The following is a 15,164-nucleotide window of genomic DNA, read 5'->3' as shown; positions in this document are numbered from 1 at the left end:
TTAGAGTCGCAGAGATGCTTCACGAATTCAATGCATAATTGCTGTTGTATTAGTAAGCATCCTATTTTTAGTTCGTTAATAGGGAAAATAATTACATCTTTAGCACAGTTTTTACCTCTCCCCTCTGTGTTTTTGTTACGATTTCGGACTTTGTCCCTTTAGCAATATTTTTTCACTGCAAGCAATAAGCATGGTAAATAAGAATTTGAAAGATGTGTGTCGTGATTAGCTATAATAAATCTTTGCTGAGACAAATTGATTCGTAAAAACCCTGAAAGTCTTCATTGTTTTACAATGAGATGCTTTCATTAGTTTAAGAGTTAAGCTTAACGCGCATTTGGGCGAATTTTGCATCAAAATGAACGTTAATACAGTAATACGTAATTTAACGATCTAAAAGTTATTTTGCTACTATACAAAGTAACGTACTTAAAGAAAAAAATTTCAGTTTGACATCTATTTTTTTTTCTTAAACTCTTTTCTCCCTGTGAGTACTAAGAGGACCTCTTTAAGCAAGCCAATTAAGAATTCGGCCAGGCCCACAATGGGGCGGCTGGGTGGTGAGGACGGGGCTCGACCAGGCCCGCCGTAAGCGGGCGTGCAAGGCGTGCACTGCACGCGGGCGGCACGTCCAGGGGGCGCCAAATTTGTATTGCTGGCAAGCTCAGCGTAGGTAGTCGCAGTTAAACCGGTAGGTAATCGTAGTTAATTAAATCGGTATTGCACACGGGCGCCCAAACAGCTAGCGGCGCTGCTCGGCTCGACATATCCGAACCAACTACCCCCGAAAAATTCCTGGGGATTTTTCGACCCGTTTGGATTTGATCCCTGGTCCCTCACAGCGGTAGGCTGCCACCTTAACCGCTCGGCCATCCGGCCATTGACAACAGTTTGTACAGTATATCCGGCCCACCGGATGGCCGTCAGCCTACCGCTCCTGAAAACTGGGGATCGAATCCAAATGGGTGAAAAACCCAGGAATCTCTCATGGGCAATAAGTTCTGGATATGTTGGGTTCCGTTCTCCGTCCCGGGAACGCTCCAAATATGTGTATGGCCGAATCTATGATGGGTTTGCTTAAAATGTATTTTAAAGTTCACAGGACCGAGACAAAATTAAAACAAAATTCTTTTTGAGAAATTTAAAACCATCTGGCAATATTTACTAATAAATTAATTAAACGAATATATTTTAACTGTTTAATTTTTTAGATAAATAAATTTCTACTTTTACCGTTATGTGGCGCTTCTAATGAAAAACATGGATTGTGACAAATTTCAAATAAACAGATATATTCTCTCAGAGGTTTGTTCGTAATTTCGAATGGATTTTTTAAAATAACTTTGGATATGATTTAATTGACAGTATCGATATATCTTGATAGGTTCCACCCACTATTTATTATATAAGAGACTTCATAACGGAAGGTGAAGAGGAATTATTAATAAGAAAAGTTGATAATGCTCCTAAACCAAAGTGGACCACTTTATCAAATAGAAGATTACAGAATTGGGGTATGAACTTTAAGAAAATATATCATAACTAAACTGTATATAAACTAGATTACTTCCATTATTAAAAATTCCTTATCGTAATTGAATGACAGTAATTGTCACAAGTACAAAAATCACCTTGGATGCTAAATAGAAGTAATCTTCATGATTCACATTTCTCTAGGTTCTCCAGTGCCTCATTATCTTATATCTTGATAGATGGAAATCATTTAATATTCCCTTCAACTGTCAGATGCAGTAGAGAGATTTCCTCTTTGGTAATGCACCAAAACAAATTGTTAGTTGTTAAGTTTGCACTTTGACGAGATCATACTCTATTTGATTTATGTTTAATACTAGAATTAGTAAAAGCACAACAGCATCTTTAAAATAGTTTCAGGTTTCGTACCATCTGAATGAGGATATTTTGTTCTGATGGAAATCAAATCATCTGAAGATGAATGCATTTTTAAATCATAATTCAAGTGTTAACATTTTGGTTAATGTTACCTTAGGTGCCAAGATGGCGGTTCGTCTCTGATTCCAGCAAGGAAACAGTGGGACGCACGTTCTAACCTAACCTATCCTAATAATTTGGTTGCTAATAATTATGGTAATTTATTAGAATAGGTTAGGTTAGGTTAGAACGTGCATCCCACTGTTTCCTTGCTGGAATCAGAGTCGAGCCGCCATCTTGGCACCTAGGGTAACATTAACCGTTAAGGAACATTAATATTTATTTAATCTTTATAAGTTTTTTATGAACATAAACTTTAGAAATAAAATGCAAATATTTTTTGATTATTTTATATTTTACTTTAAAAATGTCTTTTAAATCTATTCTAAAAGGAACCTGTTATGCTTCTACTAACTTCTAAGTTGGAAGGACTATAATCTTAATTCAGTTTTTGTTATTTTACTAACATACAATAAATGTTATCTATAATGTAGGACTATATCATCTTGTCCAGAGGTCAAAAAGTTATGAAGGCCATATACTAAAGTTTATGCCTTATTTAGTTTTACATTAGTTACTTTAAATGTTAGGACCCAGGAGGTGTTCAGAAAATAAATATATTTCATATGCCTGCATTATATAACTAAATAAATATTCTTAATCTCAAGTGTGGGATCCTTTAGAAAAAAGTGAATCATAAAAACACAATTTGCCACACTGATATTCAACAATGACCAATGATTGACTACCATTTGTGTCAATGCCTGGTCATTGTTGACCATAATTACCTGAAAAGATCATGATCTCTGGTGAAAGACGTGAATTTTTAACGTGTTAGGACAGTGACATGAATGTTTGGTCAAAGATGTCATGTTACTTTGATCATTCATGTAAATAAATGGATGTTTACATCATTTTATGTTTCACATCATTGATGCAACATATGTAAATACAGTGACTTATTGAAGCATATCATTAAAAATAAAATTGTCTAATTTAATAATAAAATTATTATTTTCAGGTGGATTACCTCATCCAAAAGGAATGGTTGTAGAACCAATGCCAAATGTAAGAAGTATTCTTTTCTAAATTTAAATTTCATATACAATTTTAAGATTTTTGAATTATCTGTTATGAACTATATTATGCTTTTGTCCAGTTGGACGAAAAGCCTGAAATGCTAAATGTAGTGGCGTACAGGAATAAGTTACATTAAAGATATTTTAATTTGAAATTGTGTGATTCTCTTTCCTCAGTATAACAAGTCCTAGTTCAAGATAATGTCCAAAATGGACAAAAGCATAATATATGTAATTAAGGACAAGTACATATCACAAATGTTATGAACTATGACTTTTAAACAAGCAAAAAGTAGTAGTAATAATTTTTGAAATTTAGTGGTTACAGATATATTCCAAGAAAATAGCAGAACTTGGTGTCTTTGAAGATAAAGTTCCAAATCATGTGCTTGTAAATGAATATTTACCAGGACAAGGCATTATGGTAATTATTTTCTGCTAATGTTAATTTCATTTATATTTAGAATATTAGGACTGACCATATGGCCAAAATTATAAAGGTGTTCTTCTCTTCTGAAAGATCCAGGTCATTTGAATCCCAAAACATTTTCTTGGTTGATTTGGCCTTGTTTGTTTTATCATGAAATGATCACTGAATTGCATATAACAGGGGTGGCCAACAAGTCGATCGCGAAGCCAATTTTGGTCGATCACTCGCGATGTCTTGACTTAATAGCGAGGTTGAGGCCGAAGTTTTAAACGTGAAAACGTGTATGTCGGACGTTCAGTGCCGCTTTTCTGTTAGCCTAGAAGTTTGACAATGGCATTTGGAAAGTCAGTGGAATCATGCTCGACATTCCAAACGCCATTGTCAAATTTCTAGGCTTACAGGAAAGCGGCACTGAACGTCCGACGTACACATTTTCGAGTTTAAAACTTCGGCCTTGACCTCGCTAATGTGTTACACTTGTAACTGAACGCAACGCGCAAAAGCAACAATATGCATGCAGTTATGACTGGACTTGTGGAAAACAGCCATTTAGCTCGAATATTTGGTACTGTCATACGGTAAATTGTTTTCTTTAGTATTAACAATATTATTATTATTAATCAATATTATTTATCCACGGTGACAACGTTGAGTTTTAATTTTTCTTCTGTTTACAATGTAAGTACCTTTCCTTTATGTTTTAAATTAAATTTTCGCTTTTTTTACCTATCTATATACTCAATAAGTGAGCGTTTTTGGCAACAGACCTCTATATTTTTGGATTTTTGGAAATACGTCAACCGAGAAAAATATCTCAGTATCCCCAAATGTAGCGAATATATTTATTCTTGTTTCGGATTTTCATATCTGTGTGAATGGGTATTTTCTTACTTAAAGTTAACGAAGACTAAACAATGTTCTGTCCCGACTGATTCCCATACCGAAGACTCGTTATTATTATCTTTGTCAGGATATACACCTAATTATGATTTTTGGTTAGAGACACGCAAACTCAGTCCTCCCATTAATGTTAAAGACAGATTTACAATTTATTTTATTACCTTATCTGTAGCTAATTTGAATTAATAAATATTGTTAACTCGTGTTGTTTTAATTCCTCTGGACGCGAGTTTTTTGACCCGTTAAACAATTATGTTGCTTTTTACGTAGGTAGATATACAGAGTGTTCTGATACGAGGTGCACTCCTGCGAGCTATTGATAGATTAGCAAAAAATAAGTCTAAAAATCTTATATCATTCTTGCATGAGAAATTTTCCTAACCCAAAAAAATCGCAAAAGTGAAATCTTGTAATCAAATTATCAGCCATACTGTGCATTTTTATAACAACTTTTTCATATTTACGAACAAATAGTACCACAACTTACACATTGCAATTGATAAAAAAATTATATTTTTCGTAACTTAAAATATAATTTATCTTGAAAAAGTGACCAAAAATCGAATTTTTTAGGTACCGCCTGTACGGAATGAACTCGTAGCTGCAAATATCAAAAGTTGGGTCTGGAAATTTATTTTATATATGAGTCTATATCTCGAAAACTTAATAAGTGATTTAGAAAATAAGCAAACTATATGTTCAAAACTATTTTTTATCTACCCATAGCTCGCAAGAGTGCACCTCGTACTGAAACACAGTGTATAAACATAGTATGTATTTCACACCTCCCCGCCCGACTTAGACTATGCCTATGACGACAGGTCGATCGCAACACATTTTTAAGATAAAAAGTAGATCTTATGTACACAAAAGTTGGCCACCCCTGGCATATAAGATCTATTCAAAAAGGGCATAGTTACCCAAATAACTCATAGTGTACCAGTTTATCTCATTAGCAAAGTTATCAATCAGTTTAAGAGATTAGAATATAATACTTTGTCAGTTACAATTTTGTTAAAATATATTTAAATAATTAAATGAAAATATTTTTTTGTATTATGCAAAATTAGAAAATATTTTAATAGAATTTTAAAAGCTAAAATAAATTGTTTTTATTTTATTTTTTAAACTTTATATAATGAAAATATTTGTGTAACTGATATCTATTTTCAATTAATAGTATATGTTGGGCTGTATATTAAGTATATAGAAAATATATTTTTAAATATTAAAAATTAATACTTTTATATGCTTTTTAAAAAATGCTTTGAGGAAATAATTATTATCAAAGTGATTGAAATACTTTAATCAAGTTAAAATTAATATAATTGATTAATATTGATGAATTACAATGCAATTCTCTACAAGGTCAGTTAGTTATGAAAATCAGTCTATAATATTCATTATCATACTAAAAGTAATTGGACACTCATATTTGCAAGGTGAATCAAATGTTAATTGTATTTTAATTGCCAACTATATGTTCAACACTGTACAATATAAATTGTGGATCCTCAGGTATCTGCCATTCACAGTTAATATGAGTTGATCCAAGGAACTTGCAATCTGAATATGATATCATTGTTAGTTCTCACATTAATGATTTGTTTGCTGATGATATTCATAAATGAAAGGTCACCAGATCAACAGTGAGTTTTATAATCATCAGATGGGGAGAGAAAAGTAAGGATCAGGATTTATGCAAACCATTATCATCTATTAGAGAACTGGCTAGGAAGAATGGAGAAAAATACCATTTCAGATGTATCAGAAAGTTAGTGGAAAGTATGCCTCACAGACTGTCCATTATCATTAAAGCCAAAGCAGATTCCACTAAGTACTAAAATTGTAATAAAATACTATTTCTGATACTTGCATAGGTGTGCAATTACTTCTGGTAGGATAGTGTATATTATCAATACAAAAGCATTTGAAACGATTAACAATTGACTATTTTTATAACGATAATTAATCATTATAGTTTAATGACGTTTAGAACAATAATCTCAATTTTTTGAATAAAATACACTATTATCTGATCATTGTAATCACTTTGAAACTTATCTAAACAGATCATTTAATTTTATCATTCAATTATTATTGAGTATGTAAATAAGACTACAATTACGGCTAATTTTTAGTTTTACTGATTCTGACATTAAAACATGTTAAAACAATGAAAAACTATATAACTTGAAGATTTATTACTTATGAATTACTATTAATTAATAAAAATTTGTGAAGTGTTGTTTGCAGTTTTGCAGTACTGTCTTTAACAACAGTTAAAATATGACTGAAGTAAGAAATGTCAGCAATTTAAACTATTATATTTGTGAAAAAATTGTAATTACATTGGTAATTGGTGCTTTAATTGTTAAATGTTTAAAGAATGATAATTATTGAGCATTATCTCTGCTACATATTAAGGCTGATAGCATGAAATGACAACTTAAAAATTTGTATTCATTTGAAGTTAACAATTATAACCAAACCTCTAATTATAAGTTTTAATAATCATATTATTATGTTATTAAGTGTTTATTTTATAAATGCTGAAATAGTTTTTCAATAATTTTATGTCTAATAGAGCTATATTCTTACATAAAAATGTCAAAAATAGTTAGTGTTGTTATGTTTCTTTATGTTAAAATAGGGAAAATCGTATTTTATTCTATCAACTTACATTTATTCAGTGACTTATTCATTACAATGATCATTTTACACCAGAAGGGAGTGTGAGATTAATATCTTGCCATATGAACAAGAATTGCTGTTAGTCATTACAACCAAGAAATTCTTAGCTCACTAATCATCAATTTCCATGGCAGAACTATTGTTTCTTGAATTCATAAAGCTGTTTTATAGACTATTTGAAGCATTTTTAAATATTTCAAAATATCTAAATGTGAAATTAAAGCAATGAAAATCATACATCAGTAAGTTGAAATTAAATAAAGTATATAAATAATATTGTAATTTATATTAAAAATTTGTTAATACACTATAAATTTAAATATATTTACATTATTAATAATGTAAACATTATATAAATAATTTGTTATTAAATTTACTAATAATTTCAGCCACATGAAGACGGTCCCCTCTTTTATCCAACTATTACCACTATTAATCTAGGATCTCATACCATTTTAAATTATTATCATAAAATAAAGGAAGAGGATTCTTCTAACAATGAAAAAGAGGAGGTAATTTTGTAAATTTTTACATAGAAATATGAATAATTATGTAATAACTAATTGACAATATGATTAAATTTTAAAATTTATTTTAAACCATTTATAATTTGTTTAAATCAAGGGTGTCAAACTCAAACTACTTAATTGCACCAATTTTTTGTCTGGAGTATGACAGCGGGCCAGATGTTTTTAGCTTTTTTAGCTTTTAGCTTTTTGAAGCTTTCAAAAGTACCCACTCAAAAAACTCCTTTTTAATAACCCAGGATTTGTCAATAAATTAAAAAACACCATTTGTACTTTTTCAGCAATACCTTTAATAAACAGAACAAACATTTTTGGCCAATTTACAGGCTTAAAGCAGGTCTGTAAACTGATCTGAAAATAAGGATTGCAAAACTCAAAGTACAAGAATAAACTAATTTACTAATATTTCGTAAACACTTATTTTATATGCAAAATAGTGCAAATTATGTAATAAATGATCTTGTAAAGACTGACTTTAAATTAAAATTCAAAAGATGAAATAGAGAAAACATAATGTAAACAATAAATTAAACATAAAATTAAATCAAATAAATGTCTCTAAGTAATAGGAATAAATAAAAATAAAAATAAAATCAATAATAATAATTATTGAGTTCAACAGTTTTATTTATTAAGTATTATTTATTTAAGTACAAAATATCACATTTTCTATGGTATCAAGATAATAAAATATAAACAAATAGCATTATTGAATTCATGTCATGGGCCTCAAGTAATTGTTTCGGGGGCCAGTCATGGCCCATCATTGACATACCTGGTTTAAGTATTGATTCTTTCTATATAATCTTTGATTTTATCAAATTTTATAATTTATATTTTTCACTCATTTTGTTTCCTTCAGCTATTATGAAAAATGTTTTTGAATGTTAGTTCAATGAAATAATTGCTTCTAGACATTTGAATTCTAAATTATTAAAAGTATAATTGTTTTATTATAAATATTAAAAAAATTTTTGTATATTTTGTAGACTAATTCCAATAGACTTCTAGCATCAGTTTTGCTAGAACCACGAAGCCTTTTAGTAGTTAAAGATGATATGTATCATAAGTATCTTCACGGCATCGATGAAAAGGTTGAAGACGAAATAAATAACAACATTGTGAACATAAGAGATCATTTAAGTAACTATCCTTCGAATTTAAAACGTAATCGAAGGATTTCATTAACCTATCGTTATGTTCCTAAATTTATTAAAACAAAATTGTTTTCAAAGCTGTACTAAATAAAAAAACTCGAAATGTGTTTAATATTGTTATGGAATTATTGTTATATATATATATTACTTTTATTTTGTATTGAAAATATTTGAAAGTATTGAAATTGGGTCAAATTTGACCCTCCGAGTCTCAAATCAGGAGTCTCAAGTCACGTTTTGAAACCCCTGAACCCAAAAAAGTAAAAAAAAAAGCAAAAAATTCCATGGATATGTATATGTATGCATTGGTGTCTATTTCATTGGTTAAAACGGTTACATTAATGGAGCACTCATTATAAATATAAGTCGTCTGTCATATTTTTCACAATCTAATTATTTCTAGGTTTGTTTTGATTTGTTCAAGTAGATTTTCAGGAGTAAATTGAAAATGTATGTGTCGCATCAACTACATAGTTCAGAAGACCTACATGAATATTTTTTTTATTCGGATTCAGATGAAGGAGATATGCTTCTGCTTTCATCATCATCTGATGATGATTCATCAGATTCATAAGTAAGTAGACAAAGTACAAGCACTGGATAATCTGGACTTGTTTATCGTTACAAGTGGATTGAAGATTCAGAATTTTCTCTTCTGTCCTCTTCCTTCCAGGGTGATATATCTGGATCAAGACTAATGTCAGGACCAACTTCTGAACTGAATATATTCAAACTACTATTCACTCAAGATAACATCTCTATAATAATAGAAGAAACAAATCATTTTGAGCAGGTCAGTGCAAAAAATTTATTATCTCCTAATAATTTATATGTGGTTCTAAGAAACAAACAACTATAGAAATAATGATATTTTTTGGACTGTGCATGCTAATGGGGAGTATTAGAAAAAATTCTATTTATGACAATTGGAGCAGTGACCCCAAAATTTTCACACTGTTTTTTCCAGAAACTATATCTATAAATAGATTTTAGCTTCTCCTTAGAATGCTTCATTTTGTCAACACTTCAACACAAAATCCAACAGACTGACTTTCCGAACTCTGAAACGTGTTCCAAAGCCTAAAAGCCTCCTAGAATACAAATTTCTATCTATATGAAAATTTATGCATTGATGAATCTTTTCCTTTGGAAGGGATGACTTACATTTCGACAGTATATCCCATTAAAACGTTCCTGATATGGAATAAAATTATATATTAGCTGAATAAAAAATTATGTTTTAGATATAATAGTCTAAACAAGAAAAACTACAAAATTTTCAGAAAAATATGAAGATTTTGGACAATCTGGAAGTATTGTGCTCACTCTCCTTGAGGTTATTCTGGAAAACACCATAAGTTGTATATTGATGATTATTATAATTCTCCAGAACTTTGGAACACTCCTAAGACACTCCAAATTAGTACGCAATGTGTACTAATTTGGTCCAAGTACCAAGTACAGTCAAACCTCGAGGTTAGAACACCTCGCTTTTTGAACAATTCGGATTACAAACAAATTTTGAACAACATATTTGTTCCAGTTGCCGAACAAGATACTCGACAAGATCTGGCCACCGACGGTCAAATCTCTATACTTTGTATGTTCAAGAAAGTCAACGGTCCGACCAATCAGCGACAGGAATACCGATTCAGAAGTTAGTGGCGCCGAAATCGCCTCGTGTCATTAGACGTCACGACACGACGTTGTTATTCAAATTCTATTTCAATGCTCCTGCGATTAAGACACGACTTCCCTTTATCCGTAGGCGTCGCAATTGAATTTATATCAAATTAATTAAATACCACCTTAATTGATATTCGCGATTACGTGTTTAAAGATGCTTAACTTAAATAACAAAAGTTTATTAATACTAGGTAACAGTCAGTTAATTAAATCTAAAACATAATAAAATAAAAATTAAAAATAAACCAAAAACGAGTTGATCAACTTTCCCTGAAACATTTAAAATTTTGATGGAGCCATCTTTTATCACATTTTATTTTAAAAATTTTTAACTGTTATAAAATGGCAAAAACCTTAATTTTGAAGGTAGGAATGAGTTTAATAATAATAATAATAATAATTTGTGGATACTAATGAGTAAAATCGTCATTAAGACCAACCCTACTGGAGATACACACGATCCCCATTATTTCATCATCCTCTCGACCCTGAAACACTAAAATTGAAAAGCATCAATCCTCATAACAAATAAACTTTCCTGCGGAAATTTTCGACAAAAAGTACAGGAGTTATTAAGCTTGAAAGAGAGTGAACAATATGATGGCACACATACATACAGAATCCCCGTAATTTCTTTTCATTTCACGACGTTTCAAGGTCCACAGAGTCCAAAAATGTAAAAATCTTGAAGGGTCATTCTTTGACCGATCGCCATACTTTCTCTCTGCACAGATGGAGCAAAAAGTATGGTCGGAATTAATAAAGGGCTCGTTGCAAGAATTCAGAATGTTGCCCTAAATGTCATATCTACACATTGTTTCATACAGAGAAAGGCTTTTGATCTACAGAAAGTTCTGGATGAAAGTGAAAGTCATTAACTACATTAATGGCCGTCCTTTGAATGCACGACTCTTGCAAAGGTGTGAAGAAATGAGAAGTAGTCATACTCAGCTTCTTTTTCATACGGATGTTCGTTGGCTATCTCGGGGGAAAATTCTAAACCGATTATTTGAACTTAGACATGAACTTCAAGTTTTTCTTAATGATAGATTTGAGCTGAGAAATTGTCACATGACTGGAAATGGCTTTGTAAACTGACACACTTAGCAGATATATTCTCTGTTTTAAATTGCCTCAACTTATCGTTGCAAGGTAAAGAAATTTCATCGTTTCACGTTCAAGATAAAGTGAATGCTACCATTTATGGCAAAAGAGAGTTGATAATGAAGAAGTGGACTCGTTTTCCTCTCGTCATGAATTTATAACTAGTTCGGCTGCTAAAATTGATGCTGATACTCTGAAATGCATAACACAGCATGTAAAGAGTTTACAAGTGGGCCTAAAAAACTATTTTCCTGATTTAAACAAAAATATTGAATGGATAAGATATCCGTTCAACATTAATACATGCCAGAAGGTTTGTCACACGCGAATGAAGACCAATTGTTGGAATTAGCTTCAGACGGATTCTTGAAAAATAAACATAAGGAGTGTACTTTAACATCATTCTGGTTACAAATGCAACGTGGGTATCCGGTTTTAACAGAAAAAGTCCTGAAATACATCTTGCCTTTTCCAACTTCATATCTATGTGAAGTTGCTTTTTCAGCATTTGTAGACATTAAGTCGAAAAAAACCAGACTTTTCGATGTGGAACCGCATCTCAGATTAAAATTAACAACCAGGAAACCAAATTATGATGATCTGTCGTCTCAACGTAAACAATTTCATCCTTCTCATTGATCCTAATAAATGTTATTTACAATGTAACTTTTATTTATATTTTATTATGAATAAATTTAATTTTTCGTTTATTATTATTTTGTTTATGTACTAAAAAAGGAAAAAATAAATGCATTTTGATTGTTATTAAAGTATATGCAATTTTTTTTTTTTTTGACGAGGGGTACTCAGCGTTACGAAAATTATAGAAGGGGTACACAGATGTCGAAAGTTTGGGAAACACTGCTCTATAATATGCCTATGTAATTTTTTTTTGTTTGTAATCTATTTGTTTATTTTATTTGTAACGTTGTTATATTTTAATTGTTTTTCGTGTTTTCCTCTCAGCGGGGAAAAAGAAAAGAATTAAGACTTACCTGAAGAACTCGGCTTCTACTGTACTATTTTAGATGCGGTTTATGCATTTTTGCGGGAAATCGGACATATTTTTAGACCCATCTAAAAATTTTCTAATAAGTCTTCAAAGAAGGGGAACCTAATTCGTGCCCCGGTGTAAAGGGTGTAAGATCGGTGTAAGATCGATTATAATCTAATAATGTTAATCTTCGCTATCGTTACTTTTTGCCCGAAAAACACTGTGCTCATCTGCTAGTATGAATATATTTTGACTTTTAAATTGTTTTTAAAGGGGTTTTTTTTTTATTGAAATCGAAGTGAAGTCTATTGTCAAACGACATTTTTTATTGTATTTGAAATAAATAAATTATTACGGTTAATATACAGATAAAACATCGTTATAGTAAGCACTGAAGTAATAAAATTCCGGTAATAAAAAGAGTGGTCGTCAGCAGCCATATGACTTTTCTGACAATGCGTACTTAAAGTTGAGGCGGAACACTACCTCTACACCGTGCCTCCCAAGTTCAGGCATGTCTCTCTCTTAGTTGGATCCGGCCGCAACACTCTGACGAGAAATCCCATCGAGACACTGCAGCACAGATCACCAAGCCTCCCCACCACGACAAGGTGGAGACACGACGGGGAGGAAAAAATACTCCCCGCCTTGTCAGCATACCGCCCATCTGGTCCACTGCCACTCACCAACCAGGAAGAAGAGAGAAAGTTACAGAAAGAAGAAAGAAAGTTAAAGAAAAAGATAGAATACAGAGAGAAAAAGAAAACGTCCTGGTTAGATAACGCGACAGTGTGGCAGACAGGAAGTAACCCGGTGGCACCACGAGGAGGTAAGGCTAGGAGGATTTGGGTTTTGCCCCCATTTAGTCCGGACAGACGCGTATTTCGTCTCTCCGCATTAAATGAAGTCAAACAATTAAATAAGACGCCCGATTGTTATATTACATTCTTATTATTTATATTGTCGATTGTTTATTGTTTCGTCAATCGCTATATTGATATTTTCGCAGAAATTTTTGCAATTTATAAATAAAATTCTTCACAATTATATTAATGTATAATTAATGAATAAAATTATTGAAGACGTTACTTTTAACAATGTGAGATTCTACTGCTACCTTTTAATAAAATTTTCCTAAAATTTTGTAATAAAATAATTAATTTAATAAATAAAACCTTTCCACATAATGGTTACAAAAAAAGGGAAACGTTGTCTCACACTTCTGACACAAGGAAAGCTGAATTTGCTTTCTTATACCCCTTATCTCAAAATCTTAGGCACAACACTGGATGTTCAACACCTCTGAACATCCCTACACATCCTGTTGACGTGCGGAAAATTCTCCATTCTAATTGAAGGAAAGTGTGGGAATATAGCGAATCATTTCCTTTGCTCCGAGGGAGTTCGTTAGAGATATTCGAAAGGTCAAGATCTACCCGAAACGATACTCCGAAAGAAAGCGCCCCGTCCAGAGCCTTCCTCACCGAAAGGTTACTGCTATATACATCCAGAGAGAGCCGTCTCCCGTCTTCAACAAGAACCTGAGCCGAAACCCAATCAGATCATCACGAAGCTTTTATTCTTCTGGTGAAACCTCCGAAGCTATATCTTCAAACTGACGACGAGATAGTATGACATAGAAATTATGTAAACTCTCTCTCTTTCTCGCGAGTTAAGTCTCGAATCGAATATCCTGTAATTTTGTTTTTGATTTATTCTATTAAATAATTTTATTATTATTATTTTAACACGGTCTCGTTCTTGACTCAAATCCGAACCTACATCCACTCCACTTACTCGCGACCTTCCCACTCGAAATTCCTCTTAAACGAATATGAGCATGCCTAACGCTATATCTAGGCTTGTGCCAGGAAAAACAAACTTGCAGGGGTTTCTCACGAACTTCTGCTCTTCTAACAAGGTCATAGGAAGCCATCCTCGGATCAATCTTACCGATTGCGCTGCCGAATAAGTGGTATAGAGACTAACCCAGACTCTCTACCCACGGCTAGCCCCTCACAACAATGTAAAAATGACTAGCAGACGGCAACAGAGGCCCGCGTAACGCTGCGATTACACCCGTTGTCATCTACGGATACCCAGAGGCAGAGTTAAGCTCCACCCACAGGGAAAGAAGCGAATGTGTTTCAGAATTACGCCATTTTAACATATAATAATTAATCTCGACAACAAGACGTCGAAACTCAGTTTGTATACCAATAATCACGAAATATTTTATCGATACAAATTGAAAAATTTTTAATCATTTTGGAGGAAATCGTTTTCCAGCTGGATTATATATTTTTAAACATTGAAATGAGAAACTACAAACTAAATTAATAAACAAATTTTATTAATAAAAATTAAGAAAAATCCAATATTTAACAACTCATCCGTCTGAGTAAATATTAATGTTAAATAACTTTCGCAATCAATCAATATCTTTAAATTTTATCAAATTTTCTTAAACTTCATTTTGGTTCCAGACCGTCGACGCTATCGTCTTCGAGAGTATGAAATTCGAAGTTAAAATGTATTCATTGTTTCAATAGAACAGGAATTTACAAATTAAGATTGTTTATCAACATTCTAATCCCATTTAGTACTCACTATACACCAAAAACTTATTAGATGGCATTTCAA

The 15,164-nt window shown here is 31.9% G+C and overlaps 1 protein-coding gene across 2 annotated transcripts; it reads left to right on the top strand.

Annotated features, from left to right (window-relative positions):
- Positions 1 to 1,239: 1,239 nt before the first annotated feature.
- LOC136980815 (alpha-ketoglutarate-dependent dioxygenase alkB homolog 6) lies at positions 1,240 to 8,844 on the top strand. Of its 2 annotated transcripts, none has more exons than XM_067277008.1 (6): positions 1,240 to 1,305; positions 1,385 to 1,514; positions 2,972 to 3,018; positions 3,358 to 3,453; positions 7,443 to 7,565; positions 8,570 to 8,844. In XM_067277008.1, the coding sequence occupies exons 1-6, from the start codon at positions 1,252 to 1,254 to the stop codon at positions 8,822 to 8,824; spliced, it is 705 nt and encodes a 234-aa protein (XP_067133109.1). In that variant the 5' UTR covers positions 1,240 to 1,251; the 3' UTR covers positions 8,825 to 8,844. The 2 variants fall into 2 exon arrangements, with proteins under 2 accessions (XP_067133109.1, XP_067133108.1); XM_067277007.1 differs by having other exon boundaries at positions 3,349 to 3,453.
- Positions 8,845 to 15,164: the final 6,320 nt, after the last annotated feature.

This window comes from Centruroides vittatus, unplaced genomic scaffold (genome assembly GCF_030686945.1).
Source record: "Centruroides vittatus isolate TY-2023 unplaced genomic scaffold, ASM3068694v2 contig_726, whole genome shotgun sequence".
Taxonomy (NCBI): Eukaryota; Metazoa; Arthropoda; class Arachnida; order Scorpiones; family Buthidae; genus Centruroides; species Centruroides vittatus.
This window is presented reverse-complemented; position numbering and strand designations above follow the sequence as displayed.

Coding starts and splice junctions, on each gene's coding strand:
- LOC136980815 (XM_067277007.1), top strand. CDS start 1,252: ATGAAAAACATGGATTGTGACAAATTTCAAATAAACAGATATATTCTC. Junction 1,306..1,384: donor ACAGATATATTCTCTCAGAG/GTTTGTTCGTAA, acceptor ATATCTTGATAG/GTTCCACCCACTATTTATTA. Junction 3,454..7,442: donor TACCAGGACAAGGCATTATG/GTAATTATTTTC, acceptor TAATAATTTCAG/CCACATGAAGACGGTCCCCT.